The 19,814-nt window shown below is 42.7% G+C and overlaps 1 protein-coding gene across 2 annotated transcripts in view; it reads right to left on the minus strand.

The window, feature by feature from the left end:
- APPL2 (adaptor protein, phosphotyrosine interacting with PH domain and leucine zipper 2) overlaps window positions 1-19,139 on the minus strand; it is a 52,883-nt gene extending 33,744 nt beyond the window's left edge. Inside the window, exons 1-4 of one of the 2 annotated variants that reach the window (XM_029204373.1) lie at window positions 18,860-19,139; window positions 12,281-12,379; window positions 1,676-1,735; window positions 1,052-1,123 (exon numbers count right to left, since the gene is read on the minus strand). In XM_029204373.1, coding sequence (XP_029060206.1) covers window positions 1,052-1,123; window positions 1,676-1,735; window positions 12,281-12,379; window positions 18,860-18,913 — 285 coding nt within the window. In that variant the 5' untranslated portion in view covers window positions 18,914-19,139. The remainder of the gene's footprint in view (window positions 1-1,051; window positions 1,124-1,675; window positions 1,736-12,280; window positions 12,380-18,859) is intronic. The other variant, XM_029204374.1, reaches the window with a different exon arrangement.
- Between the last annotated feature and the right edge of the window lie 675 nt (window positions 19,140-19,814).

Genomic DNA, 19,814 nt, shown 5'->3' on the forward strand with positions numbered 1-19,814 from the left:
TTATACAATTTCATATGAACGTTAGTTTCTCATTTTATGAACTGAAGATAGCGTTACGTTCATATCAATGATTGCACAGTGAAATGGCATCTGTACATTGCCTTTTTTGCTTATTCTCTATGGTGATATTCTACTGTAGGTACTACATACTCCTTGGAAGGTGAAACAGTTCATACCACCTAATTTGGCAGAGGGTTCTGCCCAACACCAGTAGCATCTGAGCTCGTGTTTTTTACAATTACGATTTATGTACTTTTTCTATAACAATACCTGCTTTTCACAAATATTCCAAATGTATTATACAATACAGCTACAAAAATAGTTGTAAGAAATCTCTCTTTAGTGGGTTCAATCGCACTCCCCCCAAAGATATGTTTATACCAAACACCATGTGAATGTTTGGGAAAAGGGTCTTTGCAGATTCAATAAAGGATCTCAAAAAAAGACCATCCTAGGTTATCCTGGTGGGCCCTAAATCCACTGACAAGAGCTCTTATAAGAAGAAAAGACACAGACAGAAGAGAAAAAACACGAGGGTGGCGTGGGGAGAGAAGGCCATGTGAAGTCAGGGGCAGAGATTGGAGTTATGCTGCACACCAGCCAAGGAACACCCAGAGTCACCAGATGTTGGAAGAAGCAAAGAAGGATTCTCCCCTAGATACTTTGGAGGGAACGTGGCACTGCCAACAATTTGATTTCATACTTCAGGCCTCCAGAACTGTGAGAGAATAAACTTCTATTGTTTTAGGCCACCTACTTGTAATTTTATTACAGCAGCCCTGAGAAACTAATTCTCCCTCCTTAGGAAACTGAATTCTTAGAAGTCTTTCTTTCAGTCTATTGTTCATATATATACCAAAGCCTTACCCCTCAAACCAGAAACAAATGGAACAGCATACAACCTCTTTTATGAAATGAACCTTGGAAGATAAGGTTGAGATACCTTCTCAGATATTTAAGTAGATATCTAAAAATAAAAAGTGGGCCAAAATAAAGATGAAAGAAAGTTCAAAAAAGAATCAAATAAAATTTTGCCATGTGGCTATCTTACCTCATCCACCACTTTGGAAAAATAGTGGAGTGTAGAAATTACTTCTTCATCGCCTTTGCCAAGAGCAAAATTCTACCACCAAAGAAGAAAAGCAGCAGGTGTTAACTGAATGCTAGGGAATTCAGCACCATAGCGTTACCCCACAATACCCTGCCCTCCACCTCGACTTCCTCTCTTCTCCCAAGAGCACATCAGGTCAGAGCGTCTGACTGCGGAGAACTAGAGCTCTCCCCTTGTTCTGCCCCAGCCACGTAGTCAACAACCCTTCCCAGGCTACTCCTTTGTCGGTCAGCACCCTTCTGTTGAGATATAACGGTATCTTTCAGTTTGTTTCCTGGAATTCTTAGTGTTGATTCACTTGTAGTCCCTTGGAAAATATGAACCCTCAGGGCAGTTGATTACTTCTGTAGGCTAATAAGAATACATCATAAAGACTTCGGGATAATCATCAGAATTTATCAGTGGATAGGAAAAGGCAAGACAAAAGAAAAAATGGAAATTGCCTATGGAAAAAAAGAAAGGAAGGAAGGAAGGTCTCTAAAGGTTGCCTCTAGAGAATTCCTTTATAAGAACTCCGCTTGAGTCCTAAGCACAGCATTATATGCCACATATATATCAAGTTACCTGTTTTTCATATGCCAGCAGTTGCTTAGAAAGCTGTTGAGTAGCCAGGCACATTTCATTCTGTAGGGAGAAGAGAAAAGTAAGATTTGTCCAGTGCATACACAGTCACTGAAAAATGCCACCTCAGAGACCCACTTAAACATAATATGTATCTGTAAAATAATAAAATATTTTGTTCAGAAATTATTTGGAAAACAAGACCAAAACAAATTAAAAGGTTAAAGCTTGCTTTTTCCTCCCCATCATTTATAAACTGACGTTCCTTCTGGTCATTCAGTCAGTAAACAAATGTAGTGAACAACTAACATGTGTCAAACCTCCAGCAAAGACGTGGTCCCTGCCCTCATGGGGTTTACTGGGGAAGCAGACACTAAAAAATAGTTACAAGCATGAGAACCACAAAGGAAATACTGCGTGCAGTAGGAGGCTCTGACTGGAGGATCTGCATGGTCCTCAAGAAGACCATAGAAGAGATGTTCTAAGCAGACCCCTGGAGAAAGACCAGGAGCTAGCCATGGGGATGAGCTTTCCAGAAGGAGGGACAAGCATGTAGTAAAAGCACCCTGCCTGTCTGAAGAGCTATAAAGCAGGGCATAGCTGGAACATGGGGTACAAGGCGTGGAAATGAGACAAGCCTGGCAACATAGGCAGAGCAAGGGCATGCGGGGCTCCACAGCCCAGTTGCAGACTTTAAGTGCAGTGGGAATTTAAGCAACATTATGACACAGTCAGATTCTACCAAACTTACAGCACTAGGTCAGTAATGATGGATGGTAACACAGAAGCACAGCTACGATGCCTGGGAAGGCCCTTTTTGTGCTGTTTTTCACTGGCCAATACTGTCCACTTTCTTCTTCTCATATTTATCCCTCTGATCTCCGGCTACACAGCAGCTGTCTACCACTATCCTCCCATCATCAACACATCCAGTCTTACGTTTCTAAAGCTCAGTTAAGGATTCTTTTTAAGTTCAGGGTGTATTCCTAAGAGAGGGAGGGAGCTACTGGGTCTGACCTGGAGCAGACAAGGGGAGGGCACTGGCCAGCCTTGGCCTCCACTTCCTTTCTAATTCCCCTGGGTTTGCTGTTCCTTAGGGGTAAGGCCTGAACTCTGCTGGAGCTTGTTTTATTTTTCATGGGCCTCCTTTGCAAGACCCATCAGAGCCTAATCCTATGTTTTTTGGGCCTTCTTTGCAGATAACTGGTCAACCTGTTCCCTGACTTCCTTCATCTGCCCCAAGAAACAGCCATCAGTAGACCCTGAAACGTGGTGCTCTCTCTTCTCTCCCAGAATAAAGTCAGGCAAACATAATGATAATTCCTGGCTTTGGCATCCTACTGGGGTGCCACCACTTTGAAAACTAACCAGAGCTGGCAGTCACAAAGCCAACAGGAGGGCAAACAAACAAATCCAGAAGTACTATGTCCTGGATCTAGACAAGAGCATGCAACCATTACCTAGCACAGAGCAGGCACTCCACAAATGTTTGATGAATGAAGGAGCAAACAAGGTTAGAAGATTCATATAAATTTCAAGTTTTTAAACAATACCTGGAATCATAGTGTGAGGGGAGAAATACTTCCTAACCCTGTAAGGCAACATCACAAATGGTGGGAAATAAAATACAGAGTGGACCGGCATAAAGCAGTCAGCCAGGAAACAGCCAGTTGACCATCTTTAGCAGTGCTGTTTTGAAGATCAGGGCGCATGGGAACAAGGGTCTTAGCCCATTCACTGAGCTGTTACCCTGCTGTATCAGAAAATCCCCATCTCCTCTTCTCTGAGTTAGCAGCAGTGCACTTAAGATGGATTCGTTCAAGTTACCTTGCCATCTGCCTCCCCAGGCAGCCCCATGTAGACTATGATTTGCAGACCCACAGAATCATCCTAACAATAGCAGCTAACATTTACACAGCACTTAATTCATGCCAGATACCAAATAACTATGTCATTTAATTCTGACAACCCTGTCAGGCATGTTCTAATTAGTAACTCAATTTTACAGAAGAAATGGAGGCACAGAGATGTTAGGCCACCTGCCCAAGGTCACACAGCTAGTTAGTAGCAGGGCTGGGATATGAATTCATGTCTGTCTAAAATCCATACTCTTAAACACTACTCTCTAAGATCCCAAGTCCTGCCAAGAGAAAAGACCTGAGAAGGCCATTGCCTTAGGCTAGAGTTGACAAACTTCTCCTGTAAAAGGCTAGATAGCAATTATTTTTGGCTTATGGGCTATACAGTCTCTGTCACAACACAAGAGCAGCCATAAATAATTCATGAACAAATGAGTATGGTTTCGTTCCAATAAAACTTTATTTACAAAAATAAGAGTCCCTTACAGTCCAAGGGCTGTAAAGTACTGATCCTGCTTTAGACAGTAACTGTCTCAAAAGAGCTGTCCTCTGCCACAGCTCCCTCAGGAGGCTCTCCATGAAGCTACAATCCTTCAAATTCAAGAAGGATTGAATTCTACTCTTCTAGTTTCTACTCTTCTAGTCCATTCTTTTCTTTATTTTACCTAAGTCTAAAATATTACTCCCCCATATCTGTATTCTTTAGAGACCGGTCAACAGATATGATAACCACCCTCCGTGCTCGTAACAAGCAAGTGCCACAGGCTACTTGAATTCTTCTCTCCTTTAGAAGGTACTGGCAAGCACCCCACGTGTAGTGGACACACCTGCCAGGGAGCTGCTGGCATCCGACTGTGCCCAGGTCAATGGGGGGCACTCGTGTGCCATGTGCACAACTCCACTGAGGCTGGGGAAGAAGGGGCACCGCACACAACAGACAACTGCTTCCAAAATTCCTGTGTACAGTGGACTCTGCTGGGTCTCCCCTAGAAATACTTTCTGAAAGTGCTATGTATTTCAGATGTGTGTGATTTCAGGCAGCAAGATTCTGTTCTACCAGCATGATTCCACTGGGTACAAACAATACATGTACAAAATGGCCTGTCATCTGCCCTGAAAAGAAATGAACCTCTCCTATACAGAGCACATGACATGAAAAGTCTTTTAAACTAGACCAACTTTAATCTTACTCACACTTAATCTACTGTACACAAAGGTTTTATGAAATGCTCTACCTAATACATACACACCCTGTGAGGTAAGCCTGCTTAATTATCTCTTCAATAAGACTTGCAAAACTGGAACTTGCGTGAAGAGTAAATATTAGCAGTAACAATAATAAAGATAGCTGCTAACATTTACTGAGTCTTTTTTAGGACCTGACATTGCTGTTAAGCACTTTTTATATATTATTACATTTAATTCTTACAAGGCACTTATGAGGTAGGGTATATTCTTACCCTCATTTTACAAATGAGGAGAAAAAGGTTCAGAAAGGATAATACCTTTCTATAATTACACAACTAGTAACTGGCAAGGCAACGATTCAACTCAGATCTGTCAGACTCAAAATCTAAAGTCCAAGTGCTTAACACCATACTATTCTGATCCGAAGTCCAAAACTGTATTTAATAGTACTGTACCCAGTGAGCAGGCCTCACAGGCACTACAGATAACAGCATAAATCCCATACTTTTCTAGCTGTAGTCCAGCAAAAGTGGTGGCGTAAAATGTAGATTCTAAATGGAGTTCTGCGAGTAAGAGTCCGACACCCTGGAAAAGCTCTCTGGTTACTATCTATGCTATTGGGTACCTCATAGGAAGCCTTAAGAGATGACCTGACGAAGGGTTTACTGACAGAATATCCTATGTTCATCAGAACTTCCCAAGGCTGGCGCCAAGGCAGAAAGACCAGTGGTTAACAAACCCGGAAGGAAAACTGAGCTCTGGCCAAAGGAATGTTTACCTTATGGTGGCACAGAGCGCTCGCTAACTGCAACTGTCACCTGAAACTACCCAAAGGCCTCTGGGCAGGAATGGAGAGGCCAGGAGCAGGGGCAGAGGAAATCCACTAGAGTCAAAGTCACAGTGTAGGCACTGCTTTGATCTAGGCTAAACAACTGGCCAGAAATGTTACCTAAAGCCAAGTGGCTGAGAGTCTGATTCATCACAGCACTACCCCAAAGCTGGGGTCAGGGGGTCGCACTGGATCAGGAGCCCCCTGGGGGGGGGGCTGCGCACAGAGGGAGTGGCGAGGAATGTAGCAAGGACAGAGGCTGGAGAGCTGTGTTTGGGGCAGGCCATGTGGGGGTGCTTGCTGAGGACTCTGACATTCTGCCAGCAGCAGGGAAGCCCCAAGGAACTTTGGCAGGAGAATGACAAGGTCAGATGTGAGCAGAAGAAAAATCATGAATGGCTGTGGTGGAAAAAGAGGATGACATGAGGGTCAGGAGACCACCTGAAGTCGAGTGAGAGAGAAAGAAGGCTGAGCCCGAGCCAGAAAGTAGCAGAGATATGCCTGGTATCGCTGAGGCAAAAACAACAGGCTAGAGTGAATGAGGAAGGAGGGGGAGTCCAAGACGAATGGACCCTAGACTGGATGACCCATGATGGCAGTGCACCGAGCTAAGGTGCTGACAAGGGGACACAGATCTGGGAGGGACAATAAATCGCACAGAGGGGGTGTGCCGACGGTCTGGTCGAGGTGGCCCGGATGCAGTCTTTCATTTAACACCTATTTATCAAACACTGAGCGGGGCCACGGAAGGTGCTGGCCATCGGAGACAAAGACAATCTGCTCTCAGAGCTCACAGTGCACAGGGAGGAAAGAAAATCCCCCACTGTCCCTCAGTGCTCTGACCAACAAGAGTGCAGGGCATCTGGGCACACGGGTGAAGGGTGCTTTCGTCCGAAGGGAGAAAAGGAAGAAAGAAAAGGTGTCAGACACCTCGGACCTGAGATCAGTCTTAAAAGCCATTTGCTGGGAAGGCCATTTGCCAGGGCAAGGGGTCCATGTGGAGTCCTGGAAGCAGGAAGGGCATAGCAAAGTCTCGAGATGTGCAGAGGGCCTGGCACATTCTGGAACAGCCAAAGACGAAGCTAGAGTAGGCTGAAACTCAGCTCATGAAGAGCTTTGCGTGCCTTGATGAGGAATTTTTACCTCTGCCTGTGGTTACAGGGAGCCACAGAAGCAGGTGAAGACAGGGAGGGAAGGGAGGTTTGCATGTGGTAGCTTGAGAGTAAAGGATGGATTGAAGGGGAAAACAAGCCCCTGACGACAGGAAGACTGCTTAGGACGGTGCTGCAATAGCCCAGGTAAGAGCTGAAAACTCACTCTCCACAGTGACAATAGGCAAAGGTCGTTTGGAATGAGGACCTAGAGACGAGGGCTAGAAATAGATTCTGAATGGCCAGGCTTTGCTGAAGAAGTGACCTTGCCCAGGAAACGAGTAGAGACTAACCAGAGAAGGACTCCTGTGGAATTTTGGAGAACACCAAGACTTAAGGGGCAGGCAGCATAAGGGCGCCAGGAAAGGAAAACAATCAAGAATGGTGGGTAGAGACTCGGGACAGACACTGTCACAGGAACCAAAGAAGGACAGTTTCGAGGGGGGGCATTGTTAACAGCATCGGGCGCTACCTGGGATGGAGGGTGGAGAGAGGCTATGAACCAGGCATTACGCAGCCTGTGCTACCAATAGGGGATGGAGCCCAGACTGAGGTGCCTGAGGAGCAAACATCAACTACGCAGTGAGGAAGTGAGGAATGTACAGACTGCTCCTTCAGGAAGGTCAAGATCAGAGGACCAAGCTTCTATTTAACCCAAGTAGCAGTCCCAGGGTACAGTGCTATCATAACTACTATTATTCTAAGGCTTAGAAGCTGGTTATGTTAACAGTGAGCACTTCGTGCCAGGGACTGATCTTATACTTTACAGGTATTAGTTCTAATAACAACCTATGAGGTGGGTATTATTATGGCCTCTGTTTAACCAACAAGGAAACTCAGGCAATCACGTGACTTGCCCAAGGTCACACAGCAAGTGGCCAAGTCGAGACTGGAACTCAGATCTGATGCATCTAAGGTCACATACTTAACCTCATACCTAATGAATGAGCCTGGCCCAGAATAATCTTCCATACTAATCTGAAAGCCTTCAATGCCAGAATGAGGGAAGGCTGTAGATCCCACATGCAAATCAAGTGCAAAAACTCAGGTCTTTGAAGGTGCTTCCAGAAACCACTCAGGGGCTCTCTACTCCCGAATGCCTTAAACTACACACATATTTCTCTGTCCCTGTCACAGAAACCTCAATTTGACTGTTTTTGAGAGCTGTTAAAATGCACTGACTGAAACCATTATGGATAAAAACCAATTAAACAAGGGAAGTTACTCTGGGATACAAAAAGGAGGTGGCTCCCACCCATAACACACTACAAAGCTGTTAGGCTGATAAGTGTGGGTGTTCTATGGTGACAAGAACAACCTTTGAAGACTCCCACTTCCTTAGCCTCTGCTGTCATTTCTAGAGACCAGTATGTCGAAAGAGTACATACAGCACAGGGGTTCAGAGTGACAGTGCAGGTTTTGGAGTCAAAGACCTGAGTTCAAATTCTGTTCCTGCCACTCATCAGCTGTGTGACCACAGGCGAGTTACATAACCTCTCTTATATAATAATACCTCTCCTTTATTGTGAAAGCTAAATGAGATTATACACAGGCGGTGCCTTGCCTAGTGTGTGGTATGTTTATGTGCCTAATAATATTTTTATTATTAAAATATACAGTTCTGATCCTGTCTGCCTCCCAAATCCTTCTCTCTCCCCTATCACAAGCTCACACTCCTGGATGCCCACTACTCTGTTTCCCAAGAGGAACATTAACTCACTTAGCTTGATATCTATATATATTATCATTTCTAAAGAAAAATATTTTCTTCTTTATAATACCAAATGTATGCATATCTTCCCTTCAAGGTATTTTACTCCTATCCCCTCCCACGGTCTCACCCCAGTTTGAAAAGATACTACTCCCAACTCCAATGTGGGCTTTTACATTTTAGGATCAGGAGTTCTACACTCCCAAAGGTCTGGTTCAGAGCAGCTGCAGAGATGAGACTGTGTTTGTGTAGGCCTGCTTTGCTGAAAGGAAGTGAGAGAGTCTGAACCATGGTTCTCACTTCGAAAAATTCCATCCAAAATGTACTTAAAAAAAAAAAATCAACAAAACAAACAAAAAATTCCATCCAGACTGAAGGCACCAACTACAGAGGCTTGTCATCTTTTGGAGGAGAAAGACAGGTTCCAGGAGATGCCAGGTTTCACTAATACTGCTAGGAACATCATTTGACCTTCCCTTTCTCTCAATACAATGTCTGAGAGGAGAAGTAAGAAATTTACGTAAGTAAATTTCATTGTAAGACCCTAAAAAATCCATTTCGAAAAGATTTTTTAAAATTTTAACCTCATTAGGAAAGAAACAAAATCACGGTAGACATACAGAATCAAAACAAGTATACCAAATGTATTAAATGCATAATTTGAGCAGATTTTACTGCATAAGTATGCCCATGCATCTATTCAGACACTATAGAAGTTTTAAATTTAGTCAATAGTTTGAAAGATAGCAGAGCTTTCTAAGTAACCCGTCTCTTGCTGCATGAGAAGTGTGTACGGCTTCCTTCATTCAGATGACCCATGGAGTACTCAGTTCCCCCATGTGCAAAGGCACATCTGACAATTAGGAGGCCAGATGTGACCAGGGACTGCTGTAAAATGCTGAAAACAGCTTATAGCCTATAGCTTCATTCTACTGCTTAAGCCAAATAAAATTTAAAATCTCCCCCAAACTAGCCAAAATCAGCAAAACTGTTTGTTCACAGAACTTTCCTCTAGTTTTTTTTAACTCTTCCTCTTTCTAAAACTAAGGTCCAAATGCTATTCACTATATCAGAATCCAGAAACTTACCATGTGGCCTGATTTTAAGTATCTTTTATGAACATTTATCATTTATCAGCAGCATAAATCTGGTTTAAAAAATATAATAATGAAAAATAACATCTTACTAAGTGCCTCTGTTTTTAAAAATGAAATTATAAAACTCTATTAATGCAATTTAACACAACTAGGTGTAAAATATTTAAGGAAGAATGTTAAATAAAACCAGGAAAACATAACTTTGGGGGAAAAAGTTGAATGAAAACATTGGTAACTCTTTCTTTCTTTCTCTTTCTTCCCACCCTCATACATATAAACAAACTGATCAAAGAGGAGTTAGAAAGTTTTCTTTTTAATTTAATTGAAAAGAAACAAAACAAAACATGTTCAAATAAACCTGAAAAACAACTGACCCTGACCCAGCCTATCTGAATGCCACTGACCACTGCTTGTATCTGTCACTGAGTTGGCAGCACTAGCCAGACATTCTTGCTAGCTTCTGCTGCAGGAAATGCCGAGGCAGAAGGAAGGGCTTCTGCCAGTAACCCATGTGATGATCATGTGATGTGAAGTAAAAGCTGGTTACAGCCTCTTGGAATGCAAGACCCACTTAATTTTGACAAAATGCAGTTTTCTGGCTCAAAAGAAAAAAACGCATAAAAGAGCATCTGGACATCTCCAAGTAAATGATTCTGACAGACATGGAAAGGCAGAACAGAGACTCTTGGGAGTGGTGGAGTCACAGTCCGTAAGTCTTGGGACTCTTAAACATGAGAAAAATCATTTGATAACAACATTCAAACTACTAAAGAGCAGGTATAAGCTCAGTAAAAAATTTTCTGTTCTCTTAAATTTTGAATAGTTAGGGAAAAATACAAAAACATGTAATAGAAATAAATAGGGCTTTTAAAAAATCGACAAAGTATGTCCCAGTTTTTAAATGTTTTACCTAAACAAACGAGCAAAATCACAAATGTGCACATGATTCTTTTGGTCGTTAAAATTAGTTCCAATTAATCAAGTTACACTTCTATAATACAGTAGTTTGCAAATATCTATCTCCAGCCTGAACTCTGGACCTGAACTTTCAACGAGATCTCTTTCCCCACTCTTATGTCCCATGGACACCTCAAAATCAGCCTCTCAAGAAAGAATTAAGGGGAATTCCCTGCCGGTTCAGTGATTAGGACTCTGCACTTTCACTGCCAAGGGCCCAGGTTCAATCCTTGGTCAGGGAACTAAGATCCTGCAAGCCATGGTGCGACCAAAAAAAAAAAAAAGGGAAGAATTAAGATCGACATCCCTGCCATTCCTGCCACTGCCACTGCCACACACACACACACACACACACACACACACACACACACACACACACACACACACACACACACCCTGCTCCTCTTCCTGTATTCTCCCAACTATGCACCCTGTTATTGAAGTCAAAGACGTGCGCATCATTCTTGATTCATCCTTCACCCATCCAAGCCCTTCACATAGAATCAGTCACCAATCCACTTCTTCCCAATTCCACTGCCGCTTCCCTAGCTCAGGCTACCACCCTTACGCTTAGCAGTTAATTGTTTGGGCTTTGGCTTCAGGCTGACTTGCTCTACCATGTATTAATGGGGTGGAATTGGAAAGTCATTCATCATCAGAATCCTTAAATCTCCTGACCTATAAAATGAAGATATAATAACAACACCCACCTCAGAGTTGTTAGGGAACTGAAGTGAAATGATTACATGTAAAAGCCCCTGAAACTGCACCTGGAACCTATGAAGTATTCAATAAGTCTCAACTATCATAATCACCTCCTTTTGGGTGCCCAGCACAATTCCTCCAGGTTAGGTGACCCTTCTCTCCTAGCACCTCTAACACTCTTTGGTAATTATTTTTGTCTGTCTCCCAACCCAGTTGTAAGCTCCCTAATGGCAAGAGCTGAGATTTTTCCCCATATAGGATATGAATGAATGATTAATAAAACCATGATAATAATAAATGATTATATATGAATATTAAGAGCTATGTAAAATAAATGAGTATACATGATTATTGATATATTATATTATTATTATACACTGAATGTGGTATTTATTTAGAGATCGTCAATGAGAAAAAGGAACATATAAACAGATACAGGCTTAAGTCGGCAAGGAATCAATAATGAAAAGTATCGGTTGCCATAATATTTTGATGTGTAACATAACAAATTTTATTTTTAAGTAGCTCACAAGTTTTCTCTTAGAAAGTAACATACATGGGCATTTCTTGATCTTAAAAAGATCCACTTTTGCTACTCAGCAATTTATTTTCCATGGTTTTGCAAGGCAGAGATATTTGTTCCTCAAAACAAAGAAGCCACCCAACAGTTCCAGAACTGTGACTCAAGTCTTTTCAGAGGAAGCCCTTGAAAAAACATCTCTACTCGCCTGCACTGACATCTAAGACTGACCATTTATGAGAAAGACAAAGAGCCATGCCTTAGAATACTGAACCCACTCATTCACAAGTAGGAAGAGGAGACTCAAATGTTTCCCTTTGGAGTAGAATTTTTTTAAAAATTGAAAAGCAGTTATGTGGTACCTTTCTACTGGGTCTACTAGTTACAGAAAAATTACCCTATTTCTTAACCTGTGAAAATGAACTGTCCTCAGTTTTTTGAGGTGAACAGAAGAGAAAAACAATTGTGATTTTATTTCAAAAGTTTAAATGGTGGTGTTCTGACTCAAATCTCTCAACCTCCTGAGAGAAGTTCAAGGTGGGCAGAGGGCTCCCACTCTGTTCCTCTCCAGGTGAGGGGGCAGGAGGATACCTGGGCTCCATAGACGCGTTGCATCGCCTGGAGCAGCTGGTTGGTATAATCCGTGAGAGTGCCAGCATCTTCTTCAAATACACTCAGTAAAGAGCGAGTCTGCAAGAAAAGAGGTCAATTTTATTTCCAAGTGGAGAAGTTACAATGGAGGTAAAACAAACACACGCACACAGAGATATGGGGAGGGAAGATGTCTGTTGTCTGGCTTTACTTTTTTATTGCTAATACTAATATAAGCTGATTCCTAGAGCTTTAATTCAGAACTTCTTTTCTAATCCTTTAGACTACATTGCGAGGGCAAACTGAATACAGTTTGAGTACTGGGGCCAGGGAAAGAAAGCCAATTTTTAAAGGATTAAGAAGACTCAAGGGCTATTATCTGTCTCGACGTTAGCCTCTACCTAAGTACCAGTAAAGTCCATCCAATAAAATAAGTGTTAAAAAGGGCAGTCTCTCCCTTCAAGCCCATAAACTGAACTCAATGTCTGGCCTGTCTGTATACCTGGGGTGTGGTCACCCAGCACTGCATCATCACAGCAGTTAACCATCTGTCCGGTTTTCTGCAATCCTGGAAGTCTTGCAGGGGTGTGTCATTCTTTCCACTTAAGATACCACAGTCAGGCTCCATGTCTTTCGTCATATTCTATTCAACCAATTTTCAAACTCATGACCAGGAAATTTCATGTACCATGGGCCCACCAGTGGAAGCTCTGGGCATAAAACTCAAATAGCAACTTAAGAATGCTAGCTCAGTTCCTTTGGGAAGACTACTCAGTGCTTCGAGAGCAGCTGAGCAATGTCTTAGATGAAAGGTATTTCCTCTCATTTTCATGCGTAGTGCCTGATACGCTGAGCACTAAAGAAATATTTATATACTGGACGGTGCCTAAAGAAGTATCAAGTATAAGAGACCATATCTATTCAAGGCACTTTTGTTAATGTGTCCAGCACAGTGGGAATTTAAAATACTACATTAGTGATAATGGGATCTATATTTCAGAAAATAACCCATTAGGCATAGAATGGAGAGTAAGCTATAGAAATGTCTTTAATGAGATGATACCAAAGGCACCTTACAAAGAACAATCCATTAAGGTTCGTTATTTTCCTGCAAATGAATTTCAATTCCTTCTTTCTTTTTCTAACCTATCTCAGGTAAGAGAATAATAACTGACCCAAAAGCACCCCCAATAAACTGGAAGAGGAACCCCGACGTTTGAATCATTCTACCTTTGATTTTGTTGACAAACTCTGGTGGACTTCACAGTAGTACATGCTTATCCTGGTTTTGCCCGAGGTCTTTAAGGCTAAAAATACCTGCTCTCAGACCAATGTACTCTCTTCAGTACCAATTCTTATCAACAGAAGGATCAGAACAAACAAAACAAAAATCATGGATGTGACCCACTGGATCTCATAATCCATTAATGGATGTCAATGAGTAGGTGAAAAACATTGGTTTAGAATTCTTTATCACATCTCTTTAAAATACACTACTTGAAAAACAAAGACTGTTAAAAGACGTTTTGAGAACCTACAGTGATTGGTCTATCACTCTACATTCATTCATGTATATACTTCTGCCTTCATCCAATATTTGATGAAACGTTGTGTTGGGATCTGAGATTCAAAGGTGATCAGAACCAACTCTGTTCTCCAGGAGCTTACAGTCTACTGGGGCCTCTCAAAAGATCTGGGATCCCCTTGGGACCGTGTCAATCCTGGGTCCAAATTTAGGCTCTAACACTAATTTGCAGGGAACACTAGAGGTAATGAATTACATAAAGTGCCTACCAGTGCCTAATACACAGTGATAGCAGATGACGCTAATGAACTTTGCTTATCACATGTTGGACACTAAGGGTTTCACATGTTACGATTTCATTTCAACACTAAAGCAACACTATTATCTACACAGTTATCTATAAATGTCATCTAATAGGAGAGAATCTTTTGGTATTTGTGGTGCCAATGCTGGAGAAGTCCTTCAATGTTTATGATGATTCTCGTTCCTTTCTTTGCTATAACAGTATATCTAAGAGAATGAAAAAGAGTGATACAACTGGATTGAGGATATTTAATTTTTTAAATACTACTGATGTCCATTTAATTGAGTCCTATTTATTGTTTTTAATACTCTTAGAAATAAAATACATAGAATGGAAAATGAGCCACAGGATGAAAAGAGAGGGCTTGTATAAATGTCCTCCATAAAGAGAGTAGAAAGAAAACTAAAACTACCATTTACTCTGTACTTCCTATGTGTCCGACACTGTGCTGAGCACTAAATATTACTTCATTTAATCCTTCCGACAATTTTATGAGGTAGACCCCACAGTTACATTAATCCCATTTTAGAGATGATGAAACTGAGGCTCATCAAGGTTAAGAAACTTGCTCAACCTCCCACAGCTGGGAAGCAGCAGGGTTGCGATGTAAACCCAGGTCTGGCTGGTACCAGTGGCCATGCTTTCTCCACCGCAGGAGGCTGCATCCACCACCTAGCAAAGGTGGGTCTCATCAGTGGGCATGCTCTTTGGCCCACAGCCCACCATCCTGTCTGGAGGCAGGATGCTGACTGCTTGGAGCTGACTTCTCTTGGGTCATCCTACTGTCATGCTCTCACCTGTGATAACTGCCAAAACTACATCACAAGTTTTTTTTTCTTTATATTCTGAACATGTTTACCATGACATCCATTGGAACTGACAAAAACACTCCCGTCTTCCCTTTCTAACTAGGCCATGATCGTCCTTGAAAAAAAATATGCCCAGCTATCTCAGACACTGTTTTAATATCCACATTTATCAGCTCCGCATCTGCTTAAACTTATATTTGGAAGAACAGGAATGTTCTGAGACCTAATGAAGGAATAAGACCAAGGACCAGGCAGGTATACCAGTTGCTCGAAAGTTCCACAAAAAAATCCGAAAGACTGGTGCATATCACTTATAAAGACAATAACAGCAATCATTTATGAAGTTACTATAATATGCAGGCATGAAGATACTTTACATATGTTATTTATTCTTCATAAGAATTAAGCAACTATTTTTATTCTAATTTTACCCATGTTGAAACACAAGCGGTTGAGTTTGAGTAACCTGCAGAATCAAGATTTAAATTCCGTCCTTTTTCTACTACCCTACACTCTCAAGAGTATGCATGGACAGAAAAACGAAACCAAACACCTTAGCCTTAGCTCCACATTACCCTCTATCTTAGAATAAAGAAACTGGGTGTCATCTAATAAACTAGTCCTAGACATTTTTCACTCCTAAGAATAGCATCTAGTTATATAATGGCACAATTTTAACAGCTGTGATTGTAAAATATACACACGCACACACACGTGTATATTTTATATATATTTAAATATATTTTAAATGTTTTAATATTTATCATATGTAAGTATAAATATTATACACATATATATATTTTAAGGTAAAAACAATTAAAACTCTTATTCCCATAGTGTGGGAGAGGGAGAGAAATGTCTCAGTAGAACCAAGCCTACTGAAAGGAAAATGTATCATAAACAAAGAGTACAGCAGGACAAAAGCCCTCCACAATGAAGACAAAACCACTAGGTAATGTTTTGAGGCATCCTGCTTGAGTTAAAAAAGGCCTAGTTTCCCAGCTGGACCTCTCACTGAATAATCTCAGAACTTAATCTTTAAATTCTCTGTGCTTCAGCTGTGCCAACTGCAAAGGAAACAAACAAATATCGTAACAAAACAGCAAGCAACAGTGCTACACTTTATCTCAAAAGCACACTACTTACAGGAAAGAGAATAAGCCCCTGGAGAGGTGTGAGCTGCAGCAGCTCAAAGCAGCATTTGTGTTCCTATCACAGCAGCATTCACACAGTACTGCAACTGCTGCTTTCCTTATCTGTCTCCCAGAACAGACTGTGAACCAGCGGAGGGAAGGCACTCTTATCTTATTTGTCATTACATTCCCAGCATCTAGCAGCACCTAGCAAGGAGCAGAGGCTCGCAAACAGCAGTGGAGACAAGTAGCTTAATCCCTAAAACATTTCATCTTTCATACACCAGAGGTAACCAGAAATAATACATGTACGCACAAAGACTTGTCTTATAATACACTGTGCAGCACTGTGAACTTAAAAGGGCATGAATAGATGTGTATAAGGTCAGTCAACTGCTATTCAGCTCTTCTTGGGTCACTGAGCTCAAATATAAAAGCTTTTGTGTTCATTTAATGAATCCTGTGCAACCAGGTTACTGGAGCAACCCTCATAAATACTCTACATAAAACAAGAGGAAACAATAGATGGTTTCTTAAGATCACTTCCTTTTAGTGAAACATTTTAGGTCACTGATGACAGAAAAGCCAGGTGCTAGGTAGCTGGGCTAACTTGAACAACATAGGCAGACTGCCTGGGTTCCAATCCCGGCTCTGCCACTTGATAATGTATAATCTTGGGAGCAAGTTATTTAACTTCTCAGCTCCTTGGTAATTTTAATACAGTACCTACTTCAAAAGACTGTTGAAAGGATTAGCTAAGTTAACATATGTAAAGCACTGAGAACAGGGCCTGGCACATAAAAATGCATGACACAGGTGTTTGCTATTGCTTTTATTCTTTACAGATAAAACTAAGGAGTTGGATTAGATTCCTTCCAGTTACAAGTCTATGAATCTCCTTGGCAGTAAAGCCGCATTAGGCACATACCCCATACAAGAGAGCTAAATATGTTTTGATGGTTATCAAAGACCTTCCTGGAAGTTTGCTTCCATTCAAACCTCACCGAGAACCCTCACAGGGTGACACCCACGTCTCAAAAGCAATGACAAATTCCCTACATAAAGAGGAACATTAAATAGGAATGACAATGCCTCTTAACCTCTTCTTCCTCATGCAAGCTCAGCTATAAATCATGCAGATATGTTAGACTTGTAAGCCCCTTAAATATTATCTGCTCCGTGGCCCTCATTCTGCAGATGAGAAAACCCAGCCAGTCACAGGATGAGCATGAGTGACTTGCCCAAATCAAATGATAAGTTAGTGTTAGAGCCACAATTAGGACTCAAGTGGCCTGACTCGTTTGCCAGTCCACTGTCTCCTACCTCACTGCTGAGCACATCCTATAAACAACTCAGAACCAGTGCCTATTCACTGATGTGAGAGCCAAAAATTCCAAATGCAACTCCTCGGTGAGGGCAACGTGGAGAATCAGTTAGTGCCACTGCTTTAACCTGGCTCAGCCATCACCATGTCCAGTTAGGAAAGCAATATATCTTTGCACCTCAGTTTCTCCAACTACAAAGCAAGTGGAAACCCCTGTTCAAAATGATATCATTAGAAATTCCACAATATTATCTCCAGATCGCACGCAACAGGTGTGAGGATGGACAAAATGACTTCTACCCAGGGTTTTGATCCCATTAAAATGCCAGAAGTTTAGAGGCTTCAGAGAGGCCTTTGAGAAGTCAGTCAGACCAGCGGATAACAATTAAAAAAAAAAAAAAAATCACAGCTTGCTTACACTTTCTTACTTGCCTATGTAAGAAGATCACAAAGAAATGGGCACAAGGCAACTAAGCACACAGTCCTTTTGACTACTAATTCTGAACTGGAGAGGTGCAGAGTGGGTGTAGGTAAGTCCATCAAAGGATCATCCCGGGGAGGCACAATTCACTAAGAAGAAAATGGAAAGGAAGCACAAAGGGATGAGAAACGGTGAAAGGAAAAGAGGTTACTCTTACTCTAATTTTTCAAGAGTTGAGATACTAGGGAATAAAGAGAGGCATTGAAATAACCCAAGGATGCAGAGCCTCTAGGGCAGATATGAAGCTGGGGAAATGTTAATGAAGAAGAACAAAGGTTCCCTGGGGAAAGGTGCACTGACTTATGAAGTAATGTCATTCTGCACTCATTTACTACATTTGCACACCAGCTTTCATCTACAGAGCTCAAAGGGCTTGATTCTCATCTCGGGTGCGCTAATGAAGTTCCCCTGTGCGGCAAATAGGGCAGGTATTGTAATTTCCTCTTCACGAATGGGAAAACAGGGCCAAAGGGAGGTCTGGCACCGCTGGGGAAGAGGTCTAGGCTCTCTACATCCCACTCCGGTCCTAAATCCACCAGGTCCCATCATATCAGTAGTAGTAATAATAAGTAAAACTGACTTCTTATTTTGTACCAGACATTGCCCGCGAACAACCTGACAGGCATTTCCTTATTTAATTCTAACAACTCTAGGAGGCAGGTACAATTATTCCTATCTTACGACAAAGCTGAGGCAAAAAAAAGATTATTTGCCCGGGGCACTTGGTGGAGCCCAAGCCTAGGCCGAGCAGCCTCGGTTTCAGCTGAGTTTGGAAAGGGGTCGGGACACAAAGACTCCGGCCGCGGGGGGCTTTCCCGACGTCTCCAGCCCTTTCTGAGGGATGCCGGCTCCCGGAGCATCCCGGACTCAAGACACAGGGCCGGGCCCGCCCCCTCTTCGCCCCCGAGGGGGCCCGGCGTACTCCCAGCCTCCACCCCGGGGCTGGTAGGGCCTCCTCGGCCTCAAGCCCTAGGGCGAGGGGGACCCGGGCGGCGGGAGGTACCTGGGGGCTGTCCTGCAACGCCTCCTCTAGCAGGAGCTTGTCCACGGCGGGCATGGTGCCGCGCAGCGGGGCCGAGGGCCGGACGAAAGCACGGAGGGCAGGTGACGCGGCGGCCGAGAGTGCTCGAGGCTCAGGCGACGAGGCGGACGACGTTCTGCACTCAGTGCGGCCCCGCGTGCGCCCACGCCTGGCCAGTGAGTGACCGCCGCCCGCCCGCCGGCCCTCCTCTCCGCCCGGCCCTCAGCGGAGCCGGATCAACAGGAAGTGTGGCGAGCGCCCGACCCGGACACCGGAAGTGTGGCGGCCCCGCTTTCCCCCCCGCGCCCACCTCTCGCGGGAAACCTCAGACCCCCACGGGTCAGCCAGGCGCCAAGTGAACGCCTGGGGTGTTAGGCTCAGCAGTTAAGGGGCCGAATCTTATGCCGGTCAATGCATCTAAAGCCCAGGAGGGGGAACTCAAGAGCGGAAAGATAAGGTTTTATCTGCTTGTGGCTATCCAGATTTTTTGAGTCAAGGAGATAGGAGCTAACAGTTTTGCTGATTTGAAAATCTGTGAAATGCTGTGTGAAAATCCCGCGCTTCCCGCACCACTTTTTCTACGTAAATCTCAGTGCCCTCGTAACAGCTCTGAGAGCAGACAGATCTACTAGTTCTAGGGGAAAAAAAGGGGGTAACTGAATCATCTGTGATATTTAGAAGTAACTTTTTGGGAAACCACAGCTATTTAATTTGGCCAATATGATTAGGGCTCGTCCTCGTCGATTGCTGTGTTTTGTCATTTTGGAAAGTTTCATAATCAAGTTTTTAGAAGTGGAAGGGATAGATAATCTAGTTCAGTGTTGTCATTTAGAGATTAAATAATAATAATAATCAGGGACCCAAAGAATGAAGTGATTTGGTCAGAGTCAGTTAACGAAAGAAAGCTAAAGAAAGGAGAGAAGGAGGGAAGGGGGAG

This window comes from Monodon monoceros, unplaced genomic scaffold, assembly GCF_005190385.1.
Source record: "Monodon monoceros isolate NGI ecotype Baffin Bay Population unplaced genomic scaffold, NGI_Narwhal_1 Super_Scaffold_6, whole genome shotgun sequence".
NCBI lineage: Eukaryota > Metazoa > Chordata > Mammalia > Artiodactyla > Monodontidae > Monodon > Monodon monoceros.